Source organism: Sorex fumeus, unplaced genomic scaffold (assembly GCF_029834395.1).
Source record: "Sorex fumeus unplaced genomic scaffold, SorFum_2.1 ptg000042l, whole genome shotgun sequence".
Lineage (NCBI taxonomy): Eukaryota > Metazoa > Chordata > Mammalia > Eulipotyphla > Soricidae > Sorex > Sorex fumeus.
The window spans coordinates 4,542,067-4,554,484 of record NW_026606099.1 but is presented as its reverse complement, the minus strand read 5'-3'; the positions used below and the strand labels follow the sequence as shown (position 1 = coordinate 4,554,484).

Below are 12,418 nucleotides of genomic sequence, written 5' to 3'. Positions count from 1 at the left end.
TGATTTGATTCCCTGGCCAGACCATAATCTCCTCCCAGCAGACTCCATGTTTCAGATGTCACCAAGTCCCCAGAATTTGGTGCGAGACATAGAAGGGGTATTTTTATTCTTATTCTTATTATATAATAATGCTTATTATTCAAGCATTCAAATGACTTGAGTTTGGGCTGGAGTGATAGTACAGTGGGTAGGGCATTTTCCTTGCATGAGGCTGACCCAGGGTTGATCCTGGCATTCCATATGGTCCCCCAAGCACAGCCAATAGTAATTTCTGAATGCAGAGCAAGGAGTAACTCCTGAGCATCGCCAGGTGTGACCCAAAAAAGAAAAAATTAAATTAATTAAAAAAAAATGTCTTGAGCTTGGGGTAGGCCTTTGCATGTGTAAGGCCCAGGGTTCAAGTCCTTTCACAACAAAACAACCCACATTCTTGGGACCAGAGAGACCAGTGAGAAGGTGCATGCCAGCCTGTGCCTGGCCTTGGTTCAGTCCCCAGCACTCCACAGGGTTCCACAAGCATCTTAAGGTGTGATCCCTGAGGGCAAACCAGGAGGAAGCCCTCGAGCATTACTGGGAATGGCCACAAACCCAAACCAAATAAACCAAACACCAAAACCTGAGCACTTTGTCGCATACATAGGGCATCAGGACCTTCTCACCTTCCTGAAGGAGAAGATCATGTTGCCAAGCTTTGTGTTTAATAGACAGAGCACCTGAGGCTAAGAGCAAGAGACAGGTTCATCTAGTTCAGCTGCCCCCATCAGCTTCCAGGCCTAAGAGCGAACCTGAGTCCCGCTTCTGGAGTCGGGAGTCCTGTGAGAGTGGTCAGGGTCAGCTGGCAAACTTCCCTCTCCCCATCCTACTGCTTCTGAGATTCTAAGCACTGTTCACCCGGGGCCCATGCTGTCTTCCTGCCCCTGTGAGCCCACTAACTTCCTACTGGGGAACCTGAAGGCTCAAGGATGATAGACTGGGACTTCTCTGCAGGGGGCTCTTGCCTGGAAACCAAGGCCTGTCAGATGCCTCCTCCCCAGACTTCTGGGCTTTTCCCTCTTCCATCCTGTCCCTGGAAATTGAGCTGGAGGGCAGGGAGAAAGGAAAGGGGGCATTGCCACAGGGCTGAGAAGCTCTGGGCTCACTCCCTACCCCCACACAGATCTCAATGGCCAACTGGGGCTCACACCTCCAGGGAAAGTTGGAGGGGGTCAGCCACACAACAAAGGAGTCCTGGGGAGGGTGAAACTTTCCGTCTGGGCATCAGTTCTTGTCCTTGGGGTGGAGTGGGATGCTTTGTAGCATCCCCTGGGGGGAGGAGTTAGGATTAGGGAAAGGCATTAGACTTTAGGAGAGGTGGGGGGTGTTAGTGTTGTCTGAAGTTAGGGTTAAGGCTGAGGTTAGACCTGGGGCAGGGAGGGGATTAGAGTTAGAGGCAGATTAAGGCTGTGGGCAGGATGAGCACTCAGCAAGGTCCTGTGGTGAGAAGCAGAATCTTCCTTTAGATGCAGAATCCTCCTTGACGAGAATGGTTACTTGAAGGTTTGGTTATGTGTCACCTTAAGTTTGCTTTCATTTACATCTGGGTGTGCTGAACCTGTATCTGAATTCTAGCCCTGCTTTTGTTTTGGGGCGACACCTGGCCATGCTCAGGGTTTATTCCTGGCTCTGCACTGAAGGATCAGCTCCCACGAATTCTAGTCCTTCTTACTCCTTTCTCACCGCCACCATTATCCCTGAGATTTTAGATCCAGGACTGGAATTCACCACCTGTTTTCTCAGTCCAAAATGCAGAGCTGGGTACGGAGTAGCTCTGCCTTGTGGGGAAAAGGTAGTGTCTTACCCAGGGCCCAGGCCCTAATTACAGCTGGAAGCAGACGGGATTCAGGGACCAACAGCTGCAGGTGGGGGGTGTGGTGAGGGATGGGGCTGCTGGGGTTTCTCTTTCTTCTTTGATCTCCATTCAGAATGGGGACATGGCTGTCACTCAGTGGAATGTAGCTATTTTCACAACCACTTCTAGATAGGAGAGGTAGACTCAGACTTTGTTCATCCCATTCCACAAGGGAAGAAACCACACCAGCTAGGCACTTGCCCAAGAATACACAACCAGCTTTTGGCTTCTGGCTCCTGACCAAGTGGTTTTGGAGACCGGATCACCTGTGTGTTCTGCTCAATTAAGGGTAGGATTCTTAGGGTCCTCCTTGCAGGACCAGGAAACCAACCCCCAACATTTTGCTAAAGGGAACTAAGCAAAAGAAACAATGAGAGAGAGAGAGAGAGAGAGAGAGAGAGAGAGAGAAGCAACAAGGCTTTGTTCTGAATTCAAGCCACTCAGTCATTGATAAAAATAGAGACTTTATTCTGCAGAGGAAGATACTACATTGTTGGGTGAGGAGTCACTAATAGCCACTAAGTGGGAAATGCCAATTCCGGTATGCAGAAGCACCTTTGAGAAATTGGTGGGGGGCAGGGAAGAGGAGGACGGGGTATCAGAAAAGTCTAGAGGCCAACAGGGGCCGAAGAATGGAGAGGAACTGCATTGGGTGTGGAAATGGTCTCTGCGAACCAGGCTGGAACCCAGCACAATAAATAGTTCTATTTACAACAACCAAATGCGTGGCTTTGTATCCACGTTTCAGTGCAAATTATTTACACACTGATGAAGAGGCAGGACAGGAAGGGGTAGGAGGTGGCTGAAGGCGACATGGGTTCACAGCTGTTCAATGGGGGAATCGGGGGATTTCTGCTGGGCCCCCCTCCCACGTCCTCGGTTTCCACATCACCACAGCTGCCCTTTCACCGCCAACCTCCCACTTGAACTGTAAGCCCGGAGGAGAAAGGCCTTGACGCCCCTGCGGACGCAGAGCAGGGAGTGACCCCTGGGACGAGTCCTTCAGTCCCCTGGGCACCCGCTGAGGGCGGGGCAGTGCAACGGGGGTCTCCCCCGGAGAGGGAGGGAGGTAGGTCCGGGCTGCTCCCCGCAGAGGGAGAGAGGGCTCTGCCGCCCGCCCGGGGAAAGTGGTTTGAGGAGCCCCCAGGGAGGAGGAGGTGGGGGAAGCCGGTCGACTACGTCTGACGAGTAGCGAGCGAGCTGGTGGGTGGGCGCGGACGGTGCTCCCGGTGTTCTCGGTGCCAGCGACTCTCCCGGGAGCGACACGGCGTCCGCCTCACAGACACTCGTGCAGCACGCGCGTGTGCGTGCAGTTGCGGCAGCTGACGTGGCAGCACCAGTGGAAGGTGCAGTTGCAGCGCTCGGTGACGCGCTGCGTGCGCGTGCGGTGGCCCCGGCCACAGCAGAGCAGCTCGCAGCCGTCCAGCGCGGGCGACGAGCTGTTGCAGGCGCGCCCCGCCGTGCCCGCGGTACCCAGGCGTCCGCTGTAGGTGCAGAAATTGGGCGATTTTTCGAAGTAGACGAGGTCGTGGGGGGAGGGCGGCTTGTGGGCCGGGTCCTCCGGCTCGAGGCGCAGCAGCTCGGCCCTCGAGGCGCGGTTGCTGCCGCGGTTGCCGTAGAGGACGCGCGAGGCGCCGTCGAAGCGGTCGCGCAGCACGTCGCCCACGGCTCGCAGCGTGGGCAGTCGCATCCAGCACGTCCGCACCGTACAGGAGCCGGACATCCCGTGGCATTTGCACTCCTGGCGCATCTCGGAGAACACGGTCTGCGGGGAGGGGCCGGGGTGACGGGAGGAAGAAAGGGTGGCTCAGGGCTCGCCCAGACCCGGGACGCCCGCCGGCCGGGAACTCGGCAAAGACCCCACCCAGCGGAGCCCGAGGGAGGAGAAGCACCCTCCTGCAGGGATCGGGAGCTCCGATCACACCGCCAGAGACTGTCTCGGTCTCTCCATCTTATTCTGTTCCTTTTTTTTTTTTTAACTTTTTGGATCACACCCACACCCAGCGATGCTCAGGGGTTATTCCTGGCTCTGCACTCAGGAATTACTCCTGGCGGTGCTTGGGGGACCAGATGGGACGCTGGGGATCGAACCCAGGTCGGCCCCGAGCAAGGTAAACGCCCTCCCCGTTGTGCTATCCTCCAGGCCCCACTCTCCATCTTATTCTAAACTTTAGGCAATAGAGGGGCTGTGGGTAATACTTTTGAGGAATTGCACACTTGTTTTCCTTCTCCTAGTCTGATGCGTTGGAGTCGCTCCCCGAAGGTACTGGGGACCTTGTGGTGTGGAGAATGGAATCAGAAAATGCAAGCAAAGCTTGTGCTCCAGGGTCAATAGTACAGCGGGCAATAGTACTTGCATTGCTTTGCATGCAGCCAACCCGGATTGGATCCCACCTCGTTTGCCCCCAGACACCCCTCCCCCCCCCACTCCCCACCAGCACCCCCCACCGCCTGGCAACTGGCCAGGAGAGATCCCTGAACACTGAGTCAGGAGTTAGCCCTGAGTATATCCGGGCATGAGAAAAAATAGAAATAAAATTCAGCTTTTGAGTTATCTCGCCAGCCCAGGGTTGCGTGGCTTTAACCTCTGGTTCCACCTGCTTTCAGTCTGGGCACACCTTGCCCTGGCCTCTGTCTTCCATTTCCTGCCTTCCACAATCACACCTCCACCCCTGGGTGTCTTCTCCTGTTTTCCCACCAGGAAGACTTTATCACCCCCACCGTCATTTCCCGAGGCTATCCCTCCTCCCCACGCGCCCACGGAGACGACCTCCTACCCGCCTTGGGCTGGTGCTGCAGCCCCAGACACCCACTCACCGTGCGACCGGCCTCGTTGTTGTGCAGGTTCATGAGGAAGCGCAGGTCCCGTCCCTTCTCCCCGGAGTCCACAAACTCGCGGCCAAAGAGGCGGCCGAAGTCGATGTTGTCGCTGCAGCCACCCCAGTGCCAGTCGGGGCCGCCAGGTCCACGCCGCCTGTAGTCGCACGTGCAGGATTCAATGGAGCCCTCGGAGCACGAGCGAGCCACCGAATGGGTCACCCCCGCCGAGGTGATGGCAAAGATGAAGGCTGTCTCCCGGCAGCCTGTGGAGAAAGAAGGGGCGTCACCTAGAGGGAGTGGCAGGAGGGCAGGGTGCCCGCACCCTCAGTGGAGGGACCCCTGACTTTCACATCCTCAGGCAGCCGAGTCTGGGTCAGGGGCTGACTGAGTGGGCAGGGGTCTGGGGCTCCCCGAAAACTGGGGCATGACAGCCAATGCCTGAGACTCAGGGCATCCTGGCTCCATAGTGGAGCTGGGGCAGCTCAAGACAAAAGTTCAAAGGGAGCAGAGGAACGCTGCCAAGTCCTATACGCAACCCAAACTTTTTTTTGGGGGGGAAGGGGTGATGTTGGGGCCACACCTCGCAGTGCTCAGTGGTTACTACTGGCTCTGCACTCAGGAATTACTCCCGATGGTACTCAGGGGGCCATACAGGGTGCGAGGAGCCAACCCAGGTTGGCAGCGCGCAAGGCAAACACCGTCCCTGCTGGACTGCCTCTTCAATCCCCGAAGCCCAAACTTTCAGTTCACGTCAGCTTTGCTGGACTGAGGTAAGCTCCCATCCCCTCCCCCCCAGCACAATGATTCCCCAGCGCCTCTGAGAGACAGGGCAGCCAGCCCACACTGCGGTTCAGAGCTGCTTTTCTCTGGGACAGCGCTCAGCAAAGTCCAACTTTGGCTGGAGGGGCCACCTTGGAAGCCACCGATCCAACCAGGACGGAAAGCGCCTGGGACACCACTGCCTGCACTCCCCAGCCCCTGCCCTGCCCGGGGGGTGGCCCTGAGTTCCCCCAGTCGTCCCGGAAGCATCGTCCTACTGGTACCCACCTCGGTTGACGATTTTGCCGAAGAGGTGGGGCCCGGCCACCGTGGGACAGTTCCAGCGGCGGTTCCGGAACTGCCACTTACACTCCCGCACGGCGCTCTGCAGCCCTCCGCTGACGCTGTGCAGGATCCCGGGGTTCTGGCGGATCAGCCGCCGCTGTTTGCGGCTCAGCAGCTGCAGACTCGGCTCCAGCACCAGCTGCAGGCTCTTGGAGTCAGTGAGCAGGTTCGTGGAAGAGGCAACGTTGACAATGCCCCTGGGGAGAGGCAGGGCAGGGCTCAGGCTCGGAGGGGTTCTGCACCCTCATCCAAAGGGTCTGTGCCCACCATGCGCCTCTTCTGGGGCACTCTATGCTAGGGAGCAACCGGAGATAGAGGCCCGCAGCTCCCTAGCTCGCTCACTGGTATGTTGGGGCCATCTAGACTTTTGTCTGAGGTCTGAGAGCGTCTGAGGTGCTGCACTGAGGTGCTGGATGGGAGAGGGTGGAGGCGGAAAGGAGAGTCTACCTTGGTTCCCAGCGCCTGCTTCCCGGCAGCCCTGGAGAGAAAATCCTGGCCTGCAGTCCTTGCCCACCCCAGGCGTGAAATCTTAACCGTTCCACCCTCTTCTTGCCTCCTTTCCCAGCACAGCCAGGCCCTTCACTTCCCCCGACAGGCAACCTTGCGGCTGGCTGCTGCTCTGGCCAGGCTCTGGGTTCAAGGAAGGGGCGGTGGGAGTGACGGAGGAGCCCGCGGGCAGACCAGGCATCCCACTTCAGCTAAGCCGGAGTCTGAGGAACAGCCCTGCTTCCAGAGCGACCCGTGGAGCCCAGGAGGAAAGTCGGACACTGCAGCGAGCCTGTCTGAGCAGCCCCGGAGCACGAGGGCTGGACGGGACAGGCTCTGCGCGCTCGGAGGAGCGCGACCCCCGACTCTCGCTCACTTACCACCATCGGCCACTGCTGTTGGCGGCCAGGGCTGTGGGCAGAGCGGCCAGCACCAGCACCAGCGCAGCAGAAAGCCAGCGGGGCAGCAGCGCCCAGCGCCCCATGGCCTGCCTGGCCCGGGCCCGCTCTGCTGCAGTTGGGCGGTTTGGGCGGCGACCCGCGACGGTGGGACGCGACGCGGCGGTAGCGGCAGTGGCGAGAGGTCGCAGGCCAGTTCTAAGAGCGCTGGGGGCGGGCGGCGGGCAGCATGATCCTAGCTGGTGGGCTGAGGCAGCCACGGCGGCCAGCACCGCCTCTTAGAGCGTCGGCGCTGGCTGGAGTGACGAGGGGACGCTGGGGCACCAGGGCGCACCGGTCAGGGGCGCAGACAATGGGCAGCGAGCGGGGCCGCGGCTCCCGCCCGTCTGAGCGGAGAGCTGACGGGCTGGCCGTCGGGGTTCACCCCCGCCCCCTGCCCGGTGGCTCCCGCCTCCGGACCTGCACCGGCCGCCGACCCCTCCCCTCGGGACGCCCTCCCACGCGCGCCCGCCGCGCGCCTCTTCCCGTCCGCAGCCCGTCGGGGACCGGCGTCCGCCAGGGGGCGCGGCGACAACGCACCGGGCCGATTCCGTCGCGCGCCCAGCCGCTTTGCTGCCTAGCGTGGGTTTGTCCCCTCGACGTCCCCCGGACCGGTGGTCGGCGGTCCCTCTCCTGCCGATTCTGAGTAGAAGAAGGAAGACTGTGCTTCTGGGCCGATTTCCCGCCCCAGAAGCCCCTGATCAAAGCTGCGTCCAGAAGGCACAGGGGCCAGGGGCGAACTGACCAAACAGAGCCCGGAGGGAAACTGAGGCAGCGGTTGTGCCTGGGGGCCGGGAGGGCACAGAAGTGGTTCCGTGTGTTTGTAGGGGGTGGAACGTGGGACAATGCAAGTGTGAGGATGTGGGGGAGTGTGTTTGCTCTAAGGGTATTTCTGAGGAGGGATGGTAGGAACTTTTCCAAGAGGCTTGGAATTCAACTGGTCAGAAGGGATGAGGAGTCATCTTGTCGCAGCCACCACCTGGGACAGTGCATCATCCCCTACGTGTCTGGACGGAGGTGACAGCTGCTGATCAGAAGAGACCCAGGAGGTTGACTGAGGGCCAGAGTGTCTGGGTCTGTATGTGGAGGTGGATGGATGACTGTGCAAGAGATTAAATATGCACATATGTGTCACTCTTGCCCTGTGTACCTTGTGACATTCTATGCTGTGTCATGCTGTGACATGTGTCAACCAGTGTATGTCACTGGGTAAGGGAGATGAGTCTACAACCGAAGTGGTACAAACTTCTCTTTTGGGACAGTATCCGTGGGCCTTTTAGAACGGCCCAGTGTTTGACTCCTTCCGAGACTCTCCTACGGTACAGTTTCTAACAAAATTGGGCTGTCCTCGTGGAAAAACAGTACAGCGGGGAGGGTGCTCACTCTGCATGAGGCTGACCTGGGTTCGATCCCTAGCATCCCATATGGTCCCCCATGCACTGTCAGGAATGATTTCTCAGTGCGGAGCTGGAAGTGATTCCTGAGCATCGCCAGGTGTGACCAAAAAAGCAAAACAAACCAAAAACGGAGCTGTCCAAACCCCCTAGTTGTTTCCTTCTATAACAAAAAGGTTGGGAAGGCACCAATATTTTCATGTAGTGTGTGCCAAGGACAACCTGGAGGAGTTTGTGCCCAGGAATCTGAGGTTCCTAAGAGTCTGCCTAAGGGCCAGAGCAATACAGTAGGGAAGGCAGCTCTCTTGCATGCGGGTTCAATCCCCGCCATCCCATATGATCCCCCAAGCACCACCAGGAGTAATTTCTTTTTTTTTTCTTTTTTTGGGTCACACCCAGCAATGCACAGGGGTCACTCCTGGCTCTGCACTCAGGAATTACCCCTGGCGGTGCTCAGGGGACCATATGGGATACTGGGAACTGAACCCGGGTCGGCCGCGTGCAAGGCAAACGCCCTACCCGCTGTGCTATTGCTCTAGCCACGCCAGGAGTAATTTCTGAGTGCAGAGCCAGAAGTAAGCCCTGAGTATTGCTGGGTGTGACTCAAAAAGAAAAGAAGAGTGTCCAGGGCTGGAGCAATGGGCAGTGGGGTTTGACCACACTAGGATCCCTGAGCACTGCCAGGAGTGATTCCTGGGTGGAGTCAGGAAAACACTCTGAGCACTGCTGGGTGTGGCTCAAAAGCCAAAAAAGGAAAAAGGAAAAGGGCTGGAGATATAGTACAGCATGTCAGGCACTTGGCCTGCATGCTTGCCTTGCAAAGGGTCCCCAAGCACCACCAGGGTAATTTCTGAGCAACCCCAGAGCTCTACCAGGTTTTCTAAACTGAAACACTTGTCAGCAGGCCTCTGGTCATTCCTGATGTTAAGTGCATCCATGACAAGATCAGGCATTCCTTTTTTTTTTTTTTTCCTTTTTGGGTCACACCTGGCGATGCTCAGCGTTACTCCTGGCTCTGCACTCAGGAATTACTTCTTTTTTTCCTTTTGGGCTGGAGCGATAGCACAGCGGGTAAGGCGTTTGCCTTGCACGCAGCCAACATGGCCGACCCGAGTTCGATTCCTCTGCCCCTCTCGGAGAGCCCGGCAAGCTACCGAGAGTATCTTGCCCGCACAGCAGAGCCTGGCAAGCTCCCCGTGACGTATTCGAGATGCCAGACACAGTAACAACAAAGTCTCCAATGGAGATGTTACTGGGCCCGCTCGAGCAAATCGATGATCAACGGGAGGGCCTTTACTTTACTTTACTTTACTTTACTTCCTTTTGGGCACACCCAGCAATGCTCAGGGGTTACTCCTGGCTTTGCACTCAGGAATTACTACTGGCGGTGCTTGGGGGACCATATGGGACGCCGGGGGTTGAATTCAGGTCAGCTGCGTGCAGGGCAAACGCCCTACCTGCTGTGCTATTGCTCTGACCCCCAGGAATTACTTCTGGAAGTGTTTGGGAAACTATATGGGAAGCCAGGGATTGAACCTGGGTCAGCTGCATGCAAGGCAAACATCCTATCTGCTGTACTATGGCTCTAGCCCCAGGATGAGGCATTCTTATCTTACCAAAAACTGCTGTGAAAATGTTGAAAAGGCACAAGCATAGTATCAGAAAACAAAAGAAGGAGCAGAAGAAGGTGGTGTTGATCTTTTGTTTGTTTTTGTTTGTATTGTTTATTTTATTTTTATTTTTTGGCTTTTTGGGTCACACCTGGCGATGCACAGGGGTCACTCCTGGCTCTGCACTCAGGAATTACCCCTGGCGGTGCTCAGGGGACCATATGGGATGCTGGGAATCGAACCAGGGTCGGCCGCATGCAAGGCAAACACCCTACCCGGTGTGCTATTGCGCCAGCCCTGCTTCTTTATTTTTGTTTTGGGGTCACAGTGGCGATGCTCAAGGATTACTTCTGACTCGGTACTTAGGAATCACTCCTGGCAGTGCATAGAGGACCATATGGGAGGCCAGAGATTGAACCCAGTTAGCCTCATGCAAAGAAAGCACCCTACCAGCTGTACTATCTTTCCGGCCCCTTGAGAAAGTTTTAGGAATAAACAAAAACAAAATAGTATCAAGAGGCCTGCAGGCTGGAGTGTCTGCCTCTGAGCTAGGCTCGGAAAAGGAAGGACAGCAGAGCTTGTGGTTGGTGGAAGGGCTGCCAGCTACCCCGAGCCCAGGACAGGGAACTGTGCTTCCAGGTATCTGCTTTGGGTTTTTCTTCTGCCAAGTTTCTGCCTCTCAGGATGCTGGGTTATTTTCTTGGGTCACACCCGGCAATGCACAGGGGCTACTCCTGGCTTTACACTCAGGAATTACTCCTGGCAGTGCTCAGGGGACCAGATGGGATGCTGGGAATCGAACCCGGGTCGGCCGCATGCAAGGCAAACGCCCTACCTGCTGTGCTATTGCTCCAGCCCTAGTGCTCTGACTTCTATCTCATCTGCTGTACATACTTCTGCTCCCCTCCCGGGCACACCCCTCAAAGCACTGGGCCTCTGCTGCAGAAGGGCTTGCTGTTCTTGAAACGGGTCTAAGGGGCACCGGCGAGTGCTCATCAGATCCCACCACCACCCACACAGATCCCCGGGAGAGAATCTTTTCCTTTGCGTCTTCCTTCTCATCCAATTCGTAGAGGAAAAGTAAATTAAGATGGTTTCCAGGGGCTGGAGCGAAAGCACAGCGGGTAGGGCGTTTGCCTTGCACACGGCCAACCCGGGTTCGATTCCCAGCATCCCATATGGTCCCCTGAGCACCGCCAGGGGTTATTCCTGAGTGCAGAGCCAGGAGTAACTTCTGTGCATCGCCGGGTGTGACCCAAAAAGCAAAAATAAAACAAAAAAAGATGGTTTCCAAGGTCTGCATTTCTAATAAGTGAATTGGTGGCAGAACTATGTTAAAACTCAAAACTCTTTTCTTCTTTTTTTGCTTGTTTTGGGGGTCATATCTGGCAGTGCTCAGGGTCTATTTCTGACTCTGTGCCCGGATGTGAACCCTGATGGTGCTTGACAAACACATGTGGTTCAGGGGATCAAAATCAGGTAGGGTTGGTTGCATGCAAGGCAAATATTTTAAGCCCTCTACTGTCTATGTGGCCCTAGCACTCACATTTTCTCTTCTTCTTCTTCTTTTTTTTTTTTTTTTGGCTTGTTGGGTCACACCCGGTGATGCACAGGGGTTACTCCTGGCTCTGCACTCAGGAATCACTCCTGGCAGTGCTTGGGGGACCACATGGGATGCTGGGAATCGAACCCGGCTCAGCCACATGCAAGGCAAACAAACGCCCTACCGGCTGTGCTATTGCTCCAGCCCCGAGAGTCAGTATTCTTTATTCCACCATTTTACACCCCAGGGGTCTGCTTAAAAAGTGAGAACTTTAGAGGTCAAAGAGATAGTACAATGGGTAGGGTGCTTATGTTTAATGTGGTGGGCCCAGATTTGATTCCCTGTGCTGAATATGGTCCCCTGAACACTTCCAGGAGTAAGCCCTGAGCACCACTGGGTGTGGTCTCCAAATCAAAACCAAACCAAAAAATCAAGAATGGGGATCTTAGTCTGAATGACATGAACTGGCCTCATTACACACACACACACACACACACACACACACACACACACACACACACCACTCTCTCCTTTCTTTCTTTCTTTCTTTCTTTCTTTCTTTCTTCCGTCCTTCCTTCCTTTCTTCCTTTCTTTTTTATTTTATCTTTTTTTTTGCTTTTGGGGTCACACCTGGCATTGCACAGGGGTTACTCCTGGCTCTACACTCAGGAGTTACTCCTGGTGGTGCTCAGGGGACCACATGGGATGCTGGAAATCGAACCCGGGTCGGCCGCGTGTGAGGCAAACGCCCTACCCGCTGTGCTATCTCTCCAGCCCCCTCTTTCTTTCTTTCTTTTTTTTTTTTTTTTTTTTGCTTTTTGGGTCACACCCGGCTTTGCACAGGAGTTACTCCTGGCGGTGCTCGGGAGACCATATGGGATGCTGGGAATCGAACCCAGGTCGGCCGCGTGCGAGGCAAACGCCCTACCCGCTGTGCTATCGCTCCAGCCCCTTTCTTTCTTTCTTTCTTTCTTTCTTTCTTTCTTTCTTTCCTTCCTTCCTTCCTTCCTTCCTTCCTTCCTTCTTTCCTTCTTTCCTTCTGATTTTGGGCCACACCTAGATGAGCTCAGGGCTTACTCCTAGTTCTGCACTCAGATATCACTCCTGGTAGTGCTCAGGGGACCATAAGAGGTGCT

At 56.0% G+C, this 12,418-nt stretch overlaps 1 protein-coding gene across 1 annotated transcript; it reads right to left on the bottom strand.

Annotated features, from left to right (window-relative positions):
• Positions 1-3,144: 3,144 nt before the first annotated feature.
• WNT1 (Wnt family member 1) lies at positions 3,145-6,782 on the bottom strand. Its single transcript, XM_056120136.1, has 4 exons — positions 6,679-6,782; positions 5,756-6,009; positions 4,706-4,971; positions 3,145-3,653 (listed from the first exon to the last, which is right to left on the bottom strand). Exons 1-4 carry the CDS (start codon positions 6,780-6,782, stop codon positions 3,165-3,167), a joined length of 1,113 nt encoding a protein of 370 aa, XP_055976111.1. The 3' UTR covers positions 3,145-3,164.
• Between the last annotated feature and the right edge of the window lie 5,636 nt (positions 6,783-12,418).